Genomic DNA, 13,790 nt, shown 5'->3' on the forward strand with positions numbered 1-13,790 from the left:
ATAGCATCGGGTCTGCTCTCTGGAGTGAGGGCAAGAAGGGAAACCCACAGGCTGATGTGAAGACTGTGAGGTGTAATACAAATCTAGAGCTGCTGACCCTGGGGACATCTGCTGATATAACTGAGCCAGAATGATAAGATATAGGGGATCCAAGAAGATTTTTACATTAAATATTTTCCCCCCTGATTCTTATCACAGCCAACACCAAAAGATGAGTGCAGATAGATGTGATCTACGATGATGATACTAGAAAAAAATAAAACAGGAGAATTCCTTTTTGCATCATATTTCAGCCTACTCTAATTAATTTATTGAACAAATATTCTGAAAGGTATCCTGGAGCTGAGCATTGTTAACAGGAAAACAGAAATGATGGTGAACAAAGTAGGCAAGGGTTGTGCCTTTATGAAACTTTGAGTGTAGGGCAGGAGATTTCTGATTTGGTTTTATTTATCTATGTATTTAATTTATATCCTTTTAAATGTTAGGATAGTACATTTATAGGGTGATACAAGTATATAGGAAGGAGACAAACAAACTTAATTTAACCCATGTAACCTTTCATCTGACTGAGCAAGTTTATTAACCCCATAAATATAAAGGAATCTTAAGGAGAATGGTTGAATTGACACAAGGGGAGTGGTTACTATTTGCATGATATCTCACTGGGACATGCTCATGAACAGAGAAGGGGAGCATGAAAAGACCCTCTTTGCAAAACAGCGAAGTGAACCTATTATTACTTTACCTAAGTTTGGAGAAAAAAACTAAGCTCAATAATTAATGCTCCTTACATGCAAATTAGACACAAAGCTAAGAAATGGGAAACATCCAGAAGTTTGCCACAGGAACCTATGCCACAGTACTTGAACTTTAGCACAGAATCTTTCAATAAATCCTCTTGGGGGAACATACTTTCACCCAGAACGTAGTTTTGTGCCAACTGCTTTTCTCAGGGCACCTTTCACATCCTTATTTCTAAGGCTGTAGATCAGTGGGTTTAGCATGGGGATGACAACTGTGTAGAAAACAGAGGCTATTTTGTCCGTGTCCAAGGAGTAACTGGAGCTGGGTCGGAAATACATGAACAGCAGCGTGCCGAAGAAGAGGGCCACGGCGGTGAGGTGGGAGGCGCAGGTAGAGAAGGCTCTGCGCCTGCCCGCGGCGGACTTCATCCTGAGGATGGTGGCGAGGATGTAGCTGTAGGACAGGAGGACAGTGACGACGCTGGACCCCACAACACAGCCAATGAAGGCGAACATCACTATCTCATTGATGGTTGTATCTGAGGAGGAGAGGGCCAGTAAGGGTGGGATGTCACAGAAAAAGTGATTGATGACGTTGGAATTGCAGAATGACAATCGAAATGTGCAACAGGTGTGGATGGCCGAGTCCACCAAGCCGGTGGTGTAGGCAATAGTCACGAGCTGGGTACAGATGCCCCTGGACATGGAAGTTGTATAGAGAAGTGGACTGCAAATGGCTACATAACGATCGTACGCCATGACGGCCAACATGAGACATTCTACATCTGCAAAAGCACCAAAAAAGTACATCTGAATGGCACATAAATTATATGGGATCCTTTTTTGCTCAGATAAGAAATCAGCCAGCATCTTGGGAGAGACAGTGGAGGAGTAGCAGACATCGCAGAAAGACAGATTGCTCAGGAAATAATACATGGGCGTGTGGAGCCTGGGGTCCGTGTTGATCAGCAGGATCATCCCTAGGTTGGCGATCACGGTGATGCCATAAACCAGCAGGAAGAGCACAAAGAGCCCCTGCTGCACATCCTGTCTGCCAGAAAGGCCCAGGAGCATGAAGTCAGTCAACACAGTGCAGTTCTCAGCAGCCATCACTCAGGTCTGGACAACCCTGGTGTGAAAGAAGGAAATGGATGTGGGGTTGACATCATATTACTATCTTCAGTAATTAGAGAAAGAGATAAACATTGCTAGGTATGCATCTGGTAAAATGACTTTCCTTGAAATATATCCAAGTGCATATAAATTGATGAAATGATCATGCTAATAATACTGCCTACACCTGTATGGCACTGTCTAGAGTGTGTAGTGCACTTTCATTCAAAATAAATCATGCCATTTTCACACCAACCTATGTAGTACTTAGGATAATTTTTACTACTTCTATCTTATATTAAGAAATTGATGTCCTCAGTGTTCTAGGCAATAGTTCTTAAAATTAGTTGGTCCAGATAACCCACATATTCTGACAAGATTGTTTTTGTTTTCAGTGTTGTAGAAATGTTGTATCCTGTGATAGAGAAGTGTAGTTTTTGAGAAGTGCAGATAATGGATGTATTTCATTGTTGTTTTCTCATCAATCAAAATTGTGAAGCAGGTAGAGCTTTTACATGTTCCTAGATATAACATTCCCCCAGTATCCCATTAACCACTCAGGTCCTATCCAGCCTTAATAAACAAGAGATAGATGATAGTCTCTAATCCAGGACCCACTCGAGCAGTGAGCATGGTGCTTGCTGGAGTAGAGGTTTGAAGGGTCTCCATGAGCAGTATGTTAGAGTTTACAGTCAGGAATATGCCAGGGCTAACCATGCCTCTTCTGACAGCAGCTGTTGCTCAGGGGAGATTATGAATAGCTTTGGGATGCTGTTAGCACAGGTGACCAAAAGGAAAGAGAGTATGGACTACTGTGTTGTATCCTTTAACTCGAATCTGCTAGAATCCACATGATCTATTATTCACCAACTGATCAGATCTGTAAGACACATTTAAAAATACTCACTGGTCCACAGTCCCATTACCCCAGAAAGATTCATGTCTAAAATATACCCCCATCCCAAGTCCCTAGAAATTGTAATATTGCTTTACTGTTTTCCTCAATCCCTATTTCACTTGAACATCTCCAAATTCTGCCTCCCTTCAGTGGTGGTGGTGGTCCCTTCACTGGTGTTGGTGGTCTATGGGAGGCCAATGGAATTCTGTGTCCCACTGCTACATTTTACCCAATCAATTATGTTGTGTATACTATCACACATGACCTCCTCAGTTCTGTGGGAATATAAAGAAAGTGGAGTTGAGGGTAGATGAAAGACAGAGAATATATAAATAATGATCGAGTGATCAATGGGCAGGATTCCAAACCCTTGGCCTAAACTTCTCTAGACACATCACCAAAAAATGTTTTCCGTGTAAAAATGAATATATTTTATAAAATATACAAAAGTACAGGTTAGAATTTTAAAATAATAAGAATGTCCTACCACCTCCCCAATCCATGCTTCCATTTTGTTGTATTTCTTGCTATCTAAGTACATGCATTTAAGTTAAATAAACAAAAAACATCTGTATCTTCATGACTATCCTGGTATCACTGGTGCCCTTGAGCATAATACTAAGTGAACAATTGTCTAGTTATAAACTCTTTCTTCCAGAAAATGGTGGTCTGATCCTGAGACCTGGGCCATTGTCATATAAGTGCATGACAGTGCTACCAAGGAAAACCAGGTTTAGTTAAGGCTCCCTGTTGCAAGAAAAAGAAGGGACTGTGGGTTGCTAAAACTACCTCAGTTCTATAAGCAATGTAGTGTTTTAGCCAAAAAAATAACCATTTAATTAACTATTTTATGAATGTAGTATGCTTTACTCATTTCACAAGCATATCTTGAAACCGTATTTTATAAAATTAACTGCTAAAGATTTAAAATTAATAATGAAATCGTGCAGTTGTCTACAATCAGATAGTAAATAATCTTTGCTATTATCAAATGTTATAAAGTTATATATACATATATGTATAATTTTAATCATTTTTAAAATAAGCAAATTAATTTTCAGACTGAAAACATCCCTGAACTAAACCCTGAACTAAAAAGGAACATAAGCATTTCAGAGACAGTCCTTGAGCTTTAACACTAATAGATATCCAACAGGACAGATAGCTTTACATGTTTTCACTAAAGAAAAAAACTTGACTTTATCACTGGCAATGGTACCGCATATGATAGGAAATGAAAAAATTTTATTTTTATTTTATTATTTTTTACTTTATTATTTACGCTATTACAGATGTCCCATTCTCTAACCCCCATCCGTTTGCTAACCTAAATGAAATTTTTTATGGTGCTGTTTGGGTGTGTGGCATCTTAGTGTTGACTGAAACCTGAACCTTGTTTTACAGAACTATTCTATCACTCATCTTCACTGGTTTGGGCCAGCATTTATAACCCATTTGTATGACTGACCTTTGCCAAAGAACAAATCCCTCTTCAAGCCAAAGACGTGATAAAGACAAGTGAAAACCAAATAAAATGTGAAAATTTACATATCTTTTTATTTTAAGCTGTCTTTTCCATTTAAATGAAAATAGGTACAGGAAAAAAATAAATGTTCTTGAGATATGTATAGAATTCTGTCTTGTTTCTATGTCTGCATTATGTTTATGCGTGTCTTTTGATATGTGAAAATTTGAATGTGGGCACTGGTCTAATTTTTCTTTTTTCTAGACTTAAAAATGATGGTGTGGATGAACATATATTGATATTTTTTAATGTGTTACCTCTATTATTATTTGAAAAAGACAAGAACAAACCTTAAATTTACATGTACAGCAATATCTCTTGGACAGTGATAAAAAGTAATGGTTTACTTCTCAGCCTTTATTAAAATATAAATAAGATATTTAATTTTCTTATACTAATGACAAATGAGGTAAGACAAATTCACACAGGTCTAACAAAGAAATATCACTGTTTGGCCATTAGATGAAAAGTTTATTTAACTGAGTAAGCAGATATAAAATGATTCATTGACAAAATTCTCAAATCTGGATTCTTCGTTTTTCCAAAAGTAAGGTTTTTCTTCCTCCTACATTCTTTAAATTAAGCCATTTAGAAACCTACCTGAAAAGAGCATGTCTTTCTGTCCTTAGCTCTGGTACGTCAGCAATAGGCGGATTGCACTTTATTTCTACCTCCTGACTGTTGGGACAAATCCCTAAGCCTCTCCCTCAGTCTCTGTGTCCTGAGAATATGACTAATTGGGTTCCGGTGCTGTGTTTTCCCCTGTGAATGCTGTAACCACTTTAGCAAAGGCTGAACTTTAATTCTTCACCCTCTCTACTAGTGATCAATGTGAGACTCTCCCAGAGTTTATTTTAATGCTGTGCTTCATGGCCACCATGGACCTACACTCTCCAGTGAGAGGAGGTAGCCAATGCAATCAGAGTTCAATCTGCTTCTTGTTAGATGGTCAGGTGCAGAAGCCCAGGTGCAGAAACTGGGGAACAGAGACTCGCAAGGGCGGGAAGCCTTGGATGCCCAGCAAGGTGCAAAACTGGGATATCAAGATCTTTGTCCCCAGGGCAACCTATCCTCCCCTAGCATGTCCCTGGTCATGCGGTTTAGACCCCCTGAGCATTTCCTCCCTAAAGATAACATCTAGGCCTCAGTTGCATTTCACCTTCAGGCCCAGAAAAGCAGCAAAACCAGACAAGTGGCACCATGGCTGCCTCAGGACCAGATACATTAACTAATGACCCTACCCTGGCACCGATCAACCAGTGTAGACAAGGACCCTGGAAAGCTGATGAATATTCTATTGAGACACTCCCCTGAGACCTCCCCTAAGATTTCCACCTGCAAGAAAGAGATATATACTCTCAGGACAAAGGCCCCAGCACCTGCTCCCCACGAGGGGAGTGTGCCAGCACCATCTCCATCCCCCTTCTTCCTTCCGAGGGGACCCCCATGAGACTTGCAACCGGGGGAGCAATGGGCAGCGGCAGCTCATCCAGTGCTTACCCCCTGAATCTGTCTCCAAGGCCCCTTCTCTCTCTGACTTCTCAGTGAGCCAGAGCAGCCCAGCCTTGGTTCTCCTGTTACTTTTCTATGCTCCTCCTTGTCTCACTGTCCCAAGGATATTTTTGCTGCCCTCATGTGTCCTTTGACTCAGTGCTGTGTAGCTCTTCCCTTTGGAAATCCCTATTCCCCAGCCCCTTTCTTAAATAAATTCAATTTTTTCTATCCACCACCTGAGATGGCCATTTAGCTGCCCACCCATCACCCACCTTAACCTTTCCCTTTTCATTGTTTATCCCATTTCTTCCATTTCTGAAACACCTCCTTCCCTTCCCTTGCACTTCCCCTTGAGAAATATGGCAATCCCACAATAGCTTTTCCCATTGGTCATTGTCTGATTCCTTTCCCGCAACTGCACATCAACCACCCTCACTGCAATGAGTTTTTGACTGTGTAGGGGCAGGAAACTTTTTCCCTCTTCTCTTCTGTTTTCTTTGACTGGCCTAATATTAAATTGATATAAAACAAGTTAACAGGAGGAAAAAAACCGAATTTAATTTTGCAAGTACAGGAGCCCCAAACGAAATGTGAGACTTAAAGAAGTGACCAAAGGAGGCAACTTATATACCTTTTAGACGAGAAAGCAATAAATATGTGAAAAATTGAGGAACTGACAAGACAAAGGGGCTTAGGGTTGGGGTGGTGGAGAAGTAGCAGGTTTTGTTTATACAACCTTCTCGGCTCTAAATTCCCTACCTCTGGTGATAAGAAAGTGAATATAAATTGCTGCAAATTGAATACTAATGTGAATACAACTTTGTTCTTTGTTTTTTATTTTATTTTAAATACATACATTTATTAATCATTATTCCTTTACAACTTAAACTCTATAAATTGTGCATTTTAGTTTTTTTCTATAATTTTAACTAATACAATGCTATGGACACCTCAAGGGAGATGGAGTCCTTTCTTCCAGTGATATTAGAGAATATCTGGCTACTTTACCCCCATCCTTCATTTATGCAGCTCTGTACAGTTGTCACTAGGACCATATCTGTTCATCAGAGTGAGGGCCAGAAGGGAAATCCACAGGCCGATGTGAAGACTATGAAGTGCAATATAAACCTGGAGCTGCTGACCCTGGGATGTCTGCTAATGTAATTGGGGCAGAGTGAGGAGACATAGAGGATCCGAGAAGTTCTCTAGATCAAATGATCCCTGTCCCTGATACTTACTCAGCTTAGGCCAAAAGAAGGTCAGATGGATTTTGTGTAAGATGACATACTAGAATAAAATAAAACAAAGTGTTTTTTCTTCTTCATTGACAAACCCTCCTTTTTATATCAGTCTTGCAGGGGACACACATTAACTCATTCAATAATTTTTTAATTGAATTTATTTGGTTGGCATTGGTCAATAAAACACAGGTTTCAGGCATATAGTTCTACAATACATCATCTGTATATTGCATCGTGTGCTCACCACCCAAGTCAAGTCTCTTCCATCACCGTTTATCCCCCATTTACCCTCTTCTGCCTCCCTCCACCCCCTTCCCTCTGCTAATTACCACATTGTTTTCTGCGTCCATGAGTCTTTTTTCTTTGCTTAATCCCTCACCCTTCTCATCCAGCCCCCAACTCCCTCCCCTCTGACAGCTGTCTGTTGTCTGTGTCCATGAGTCTGTCTGCACTTTGTTAATTTATTTTGTTCACTAGATTCCACAAATGAGTGAAATGATATGGATCTTGCCTTTCTCTGACTGGTTCACTTAGCGTAATAATCTTCAGGTCCATCCATGCTGTTGCACATGGTAAGACTGTGCTCTTTTAAAGCTGAGTAGTATTTGATGGTGTAAATGAACCACAGCTTTTTTATCCACTCACATACTTGGGCTGCTTCCCAACCTGGGCTATTGTAAATATTGCTGCTATGAATGTTTTTGAATGGCATTCTGAAAATAAGCAATGTAAATAGCAAAGTAGAAATAATGGTGAACATGATAGGCAAGGACCTTGCACTTATGGAACTTTGAGTTAGGGCAGGAGAATTTAAATTTATTCTTACTCACTTATTTACTACTTATTACTGCTAAGTGTTATGATGGAAAATTTATAGTATGATGCTAATACATAGGAAGACTACAAAAAGAACCCTAGCTTAACCCACTAAGCTCCCTTCTGGCTGAGCAAGTTTATTAAACCCATTGTTTAAATGAAATGGAGCTTTAAGGAGGGTAAATGTAATTGACATGGAGGGAGATGTTACTACGCCCATCTCTCTAGGACATACCAATGAACAGAGCAGAGCGGTATAAAAAGACCCTCATTGCAAAATAATACATTAAACCTATTACTACTCTTCTTTAGTTTGAAGAGATTAAGATCAATAATGACTGTATCCCACACTCAATTTAGGCACAAAGATAGGTAAAGAAATATCCAGAATTGTCCTGGTGAGACTACAGGACACTGTGTCAAAGTACCTGAACTTTAGCTCTCAACATCTCTAAATAAAAACTTCCTGGGGGAACACGCTTTCACCCAGAATATAGTTTCATGCCAACTGCTTTTCTCAGGGCACCTTTCACATCCTTATTTCTAAGGCTGTAGATCAGTGGGTTTAGCATGGGGATGACAACTGTGTAGAAAACAGAGGCTATTTTGTCCGTGTCCAAGGAGTAACTGGAGCTGGGTCGGAAATACATGAACAGCAGCGTGCCGAAGAAGAGGGCCACGGCGGTGAGGTGGGAGGCGCAGGTAGAGAAGGCTCTGCGCCTGCCCGCGGCGGACTTCATCCTGAGGATGGTGGCGAGGATGTAGCTGTAGGACAGGAGGACAGTGACGACGCTGGTCCCCACAACACAGCTGCAGGAAACGGTCAACGCTATCTCGCTGATGGCTGTATCTGAGGAGGAGAGGGCCAGTAAGGGTGGGATGTCACAGAAAAAGTGATTGATGACGTTGGAGTGGCACAGTGATAATGGCAACGTGCAGGAGGTGAAGATCGTCATGTCCATCAAGCCTGCGGCGTAGGCAATGGCCACGAGCCGGACGCAGGCCTTCCTGGACATGGCGGTTGTATAAAGAAGCGGACTGCAGATGGCTACGTAACGGTCATACGCCATGACCGACAACAGGACGCATTCCACGGCTGCGAAGGTGCCGAAAAGAAACATCTGCGCAAAGCATAAGTGATACGGGATCCTCTTTTGCTCAGATAAGAAATCAGCCAGCATCTTGGGAGACACAGTGGAGGAGTAGCAGACATCGCAGAAAGACAGATTGCTCAGGAAATAATACATGGGCGTGTGGAGCCTGGGGTCCGTGTTGATCAGCAGGATCATCCCTAGGTTGGCGATCACGGTGACGCCATAAACCAGCAGGAAGAGCACAAAGAGCCCCTGCTGCACATCCTGTCTGCCAGAAAGGCCCAGGAGCATGAAGTCAGTCAACACAGTGCAGTTCTCAGCAGCCATCACTCAGGTCTGGAAACCTCTGGCATGGAGAAAATGGGTGGGTTAACATAGTCTATCTTCAGGGCAAAACTGCTGATTCTTTATATTATTTAGTAATCAGAAAGAAAGGTAGACAATGCTAGGACTCCCCAAGGAAACCTGACTATTTGGAAATATGTGCTATATTACATAAATCAGTAAATGATAATGACAATATCTCTCACATTTCTACAGCACTGTACCGAGTTTGTGGCACACTTTTTTATATGTAATCATGCTATTTCTATACCAATCTACATAGTACTTATAATTTTTCTTACTCCTTTCTTATAGATTAAGAAGTTGATGCTTTCATAGTTGAGGCAGTAGTTCTTAAATTCATTGGTTCAGTAACGCACATCTTCTGACCAGATTGTTGCTCTTTCAGTATTGTTATATCCTGTAGTAGAGAAATAGAGTTAAGTGAGAGGTACAAATAATGAATATATTGCTGTATTTTCCCTCATCTTTCACAGTTGTGGAGTGGGCAGAGATATGGTGGGTTTCTGGATATCACATTGCCCCACTTCCTTATTAGTCCCTCATGTCCTTTCCAGTCTCAATGAACAGGGACAGAGTCTGTGATTTAGGACCCACTGGGGCAGGGAGGGTGATGGCTGCTGGAGAAGAGGTTGCCAGGGCCAGCCTTGCTCCCTCGGGTAGCTGCTGCTGTTCAGCCGAGACTGTGAAGAATGCTTGGGACCTGACCGTGGCCATGCTGGTAGCAAGGGTGACAGAGATGTAAGAAAGGCTGATGTATTTCTGTGTGAGTCACTTTTCTCTTATCAACTAGAATCTACACGATCTATTCACAAAGAGAACAGATGTGTCAGACTCAGGATAAAAGTCCTCACATGTCCTGAGTCTGATGACCTCAGAGAGAAATCATGTCTGAACTGTGTCCCCATTTCCCTAAAAATCAAAATATTGCTTGTTTTCTTCTATTCTGTTTGCCCTGACTATCTATAAAATATGCTCTCTTTGCTTTAGAAGAATATATCATCGGGAGGCCAATTGAATTCTACATCCTGCTGTTATATTTTATCCAATCAATTACATTAGATGTAATGTTGCGCATGACCTCTTCTGTTCTGTGAGAATATAATGAGAGTGCAGCTGAGGGTAGAAAACAGGAGAAAATCTGAATAATGATATAGAGATCTATGAGCAGTTCTCCAAACCCTTGGCGTAAACTCATTTCAGTATCTGTCCCTGTACACACATCTTTAAAAAAGTGCTTTCCTTAAACAAAGAAATTAAAAAATATATATAGAAAAGTACAGGTAAGGATTAAAAATGAAAAAAAGTCCTGCCACCTCCACGACCCATACCTGCCTTTCATTGTAGTCCTTGCTATTTCCGTATGTGTCTTGAAAATAGACTGTTAAAAGCAATGAAAATAAAAGTTTGTTAATATTTCATACCCTCTTTAGGTTTTATACCATGCTTTCAGTCAGCACAGATAAAAAGACTAAAGAAATCTAAAATATAAATTAGAAAAACAGCAGTCAGTGGCAGCACCTGTTCCAGAGCACGGCCTCCTCTGTTCCATCTGCCTGCGCGCAGGGCTCCGCGCTGTCTCCTCAGCCGCCTGGGTTATATCACCGCCTCTGTGTCTGGTCACCGGTGCTGAACGCTTGGTCTCTCAGGAATAAGTGACAGATATAATGATAGATCTTGTCGTCTGTTATTTCCTGCAGCCTGGGTAATTGACAAAGAAGCACAGGCCTTTTAAAAATGTGTTAGGTGGTTTAAAAAGCCACCTAAGTAATCTTTTACCAGGTAAACGCGAGAGAGTGCTGTGTCGGTGAGACCCAAGAGCTTAACTACCATTCTCGGCTTCTCTGGAGCATGTTGGGAGGAGGCGGGTCATCCTTGGTCACTCTCTTCTGATTCCCCCTGTACTTACTTTCCCCTCAGGTGCTCCCTGTCTCCAGGGATGCCAATTTCCTCAGGCTGCACTTCCTTTAGGCAGGATCCCAACTTCACCTTTGTAAACATGGAAGCCCTCCAGACATGCAGTCTAACTCCCAGTCCCCATTAAATTTGGAGTCTGGGTAGCAATATGTTGCTGAAAATTGGGTAATACAAATTCCTTCCCAATGGGCTTGTGTTCTAGTAGAATGGCTGTCTTTAACTGTGGGGTGAGGGGAAAGATTTACAATAGAATTTAAGACATCTGAGACAAACAATTGAGAAAAATTTTCTGTATCTACTAGGCTTTCCTGATATCACTGGTGCCCCCAAACATAATGCTGCATAGATAACTGTCTACTTATCTGCTTCTTCCAGGGAATGGTTTTCTGGCCCAGAGGCAATGACCATTATCGCATAAGTTCAGTGCATGGCAAAGATACCAAGGAAAACCAGGTTTAGTGAGGCTTCCTGTTGCAGGAAACAGGGAAAGTAGGGACTGTGAGTTCCTAACACATCTTATATATATGAGGAAGCTAGTATTTTCTGGTAATAGAAGATAATAATTTAATGAATTATTCTGTGGAAGTCCTATGCTTTATTAACTTTATAGGAATATTTTGAAAACGTGTGTGTATGAGAAACTGTTAGAGATTTAAAAATTAATAATGAAGTCCTGCAGTTGTCTACAAACTGATAGTAAATAGTCTTTGTTTTTAGAAACCCTTTGAAAGTTATGTGTGTATATGTTTTTAAAAAGAAAGTAAAATTTGAAAGTTAAAATGTCCATGCATCAAAACCTTGAGCAAAAATCGGAAAACCACAAGCCTTTCAGAGGCTGTCCGTGGGCCCTGGCACAAATTGATGTCAATATGCCAAATAGTTTTTATAAAGTATACAGAATTAAGATCATTCTGGTTTTATCCTATCATGCATTCTTTTATTCAACATTACGTTTATATGAGACTGAACAATCATACTGTATATTTTTTTGTCAAACCCCAAATAATCCCACATTGATCATTTTTGTCCAAGCTTTGGGAGTACATAGTTTCTCATTTCTGTTGGGGACAAAACTAAGAATGGAATTTTAGGGACACCTATAACAGATAACTGCCATACAGTCTTCCAAAGTTGAACATCAATTCTGGATTCTGTCAATGGGTGACAGCTGTAGTAATTTGGCATTCAAACAAGTACTTGCTATTAATATTGTGAATCTTTTTCATTTTAGCTGCTCTTTAGGTAGGTGAGTCATGGCACGGCATGTACATATAGAAAATGCTTAAGTGGTAAGAATACAACTTGTTTTTTTTTTTTTTAAATACCCCAGTAACCAGGACCCAGATACAGAAACAGAACATTATCAGGATCACTAAAGCCTTCTACTTTCACCCTTCTTTTTAGTTTTCTTTAGTTCACATATTGGATTTAGATCTGAAACCAGGAGCTAAAGTGCAGATGAAATCTGATTTTAAATACATTTCAGTTGTCTTCTGGGAGAATGAGTTAGTTAGATGCTATCTTGATACTTCTGGGACTGACACCCATCTTTGCTTGGGCTTCAGTCTAAGTCAATTGCACTCCTGCCATGTTGCTGCTCAAGCTAGTACCTAGTTCATAGGTAAAATTTCAAAAGCCATGGGTTAATATGGAGATGTTATAACTACAAGAAGCATCTCCTATTGTTTTTTCCTCTCCCTCTATACTTCTCCCCACTGCACCTCAGAATCCCAGAAACAGTACACCCTGGAGAACAGAGGAATCTCAGTGTCCTGCTTGGGCTTCCCTGGCAATCTGGAAAGTTCTCGCTCAAAGACAGAAGCCAGGTGAGAGGCACATGCAGAGAAGGCCTTCCTCCTCCCGCTGAGAGCAGATCTTTAAGGCTGAGAGGCGGGTGAAGTAGGAGATGATGGTGGTGATAAAGCAGATAATTTCTGCTGAGCTGCCCCATGTGGCCGGAAGCCACCCATTAATTGATGTGTCCATGCAAGAAAGCTTAAGCAGGGCAGGGAGATCACAGGAAAAAGGGTTAGTAACATTTTTATCACAGCACTTCAGAAAAAATGCAAAGGGTGTGTGAACCAAGGAACTCATGTTGCCTCCAATGTATGACGACACAGTCATCCGTACACAGATTCCCCAAGACGTCACAACTGTGTACCGTAAAGGGCTACACATGGTGATATAGCGATGGTAGGCCATAGCAGCAAAGATAAAGGATTCCGTGCCTGTAAAAGCACAGAAAAATAAAACTGCAAGGCACAGCCATAGTAAGAAATAGATTTGTTTCCTGAGAGAAAATTGACCAGTATTTCAGGAACAATGACTAAGGTGTAAGGAAGGTCTACAAAGGATAGGTTGTTAAGGAAAAAATACATGGGGATTTGAAGGCAGGGATCAATCCTGATTAACATCATCAATCCAATGTTCCCCATTAAAATCATACCATACGATGTCAGAAACATGAAAAATAGGACAATCGGCAGTTCAGGGCGAAATGGAAACCCTGATAGAATAAACTCAGTCACCAAGGCACAGTTACCAACTATAGATTCCATATTCTGTGTTGTTTTCTTTTTATGAGAATTCTAACATCCTAAA

General features: G+C 40.9%; 3 protein-coding genes across 3 annotated transcripts; all 3 read right to left on the reverse strand.

The window, feature by feature from the left end:
* Window positions 1–917: 917 nt before the first annotated feature.
* Window positions 918–1,856, reverse strand: LOC308565768 (olfactory receptor 5AR1-like; the record flags this gene model as incomplete). Its single annotated transcript, XM_081155371.1, has 1 exon — window positions 918–1,856. One exon carries the CDS (start codon window positions 1,854–1,856, stop codon window positions 918–920), a length of 939 nt encoding a protein of 312 aa, XP_081011497.1.
* A 6,459-nt stretch (window positions 1,857–8,315) lies between these two features.
* On the reverse strand, window positions 8,316–9,254 carry LOC308565771 (olfactory receptor 5AR1-like; the record flags this gene model as incomplete). The annotated part of the gene is made up of 1 exon (XM_081155374.1): window positions 8,316–9,254. The coding sequence occupies one exon, from the start codon at window positions 9,252–9,254 to the stop codon at window positions 8,316–8,318; it is 939 nt and encodes a 312-aa protein (XP_081011500.1).
* A 3,744-nt stretch (window positions 9,255–12,998) lies between these two features.
* On the reverse strand, window positions 12,999–13,747 carry LOC308565559 (olfactory receptor 5I1-like; the record flags this gene model as incomplete). Its single annotated transcript, XM_081154874.1, is given in 2 exon segments — window positions 12,999–13,432; window positions 13,435–13,747. Coding segments are annotated over 2 exon segments (747 nt in total).
* Between the last annotated feature and the right edge of the window lie 43 nt (window positions 13,748–13,790).

This window comes from Miniopterus schreibersii (genome assembly GCF_964146895.1).
Source record: "Miniopterus schreibersii genome assembly, chromosome: 12".
NCBI classification, from domain to species: domain Eukaryota; kingdom Metazoa; phylum Chordata; class Mammalia; order Chiroptera; family Miniopteridae; genus Miniopterus; species Miniopterus schreibersii.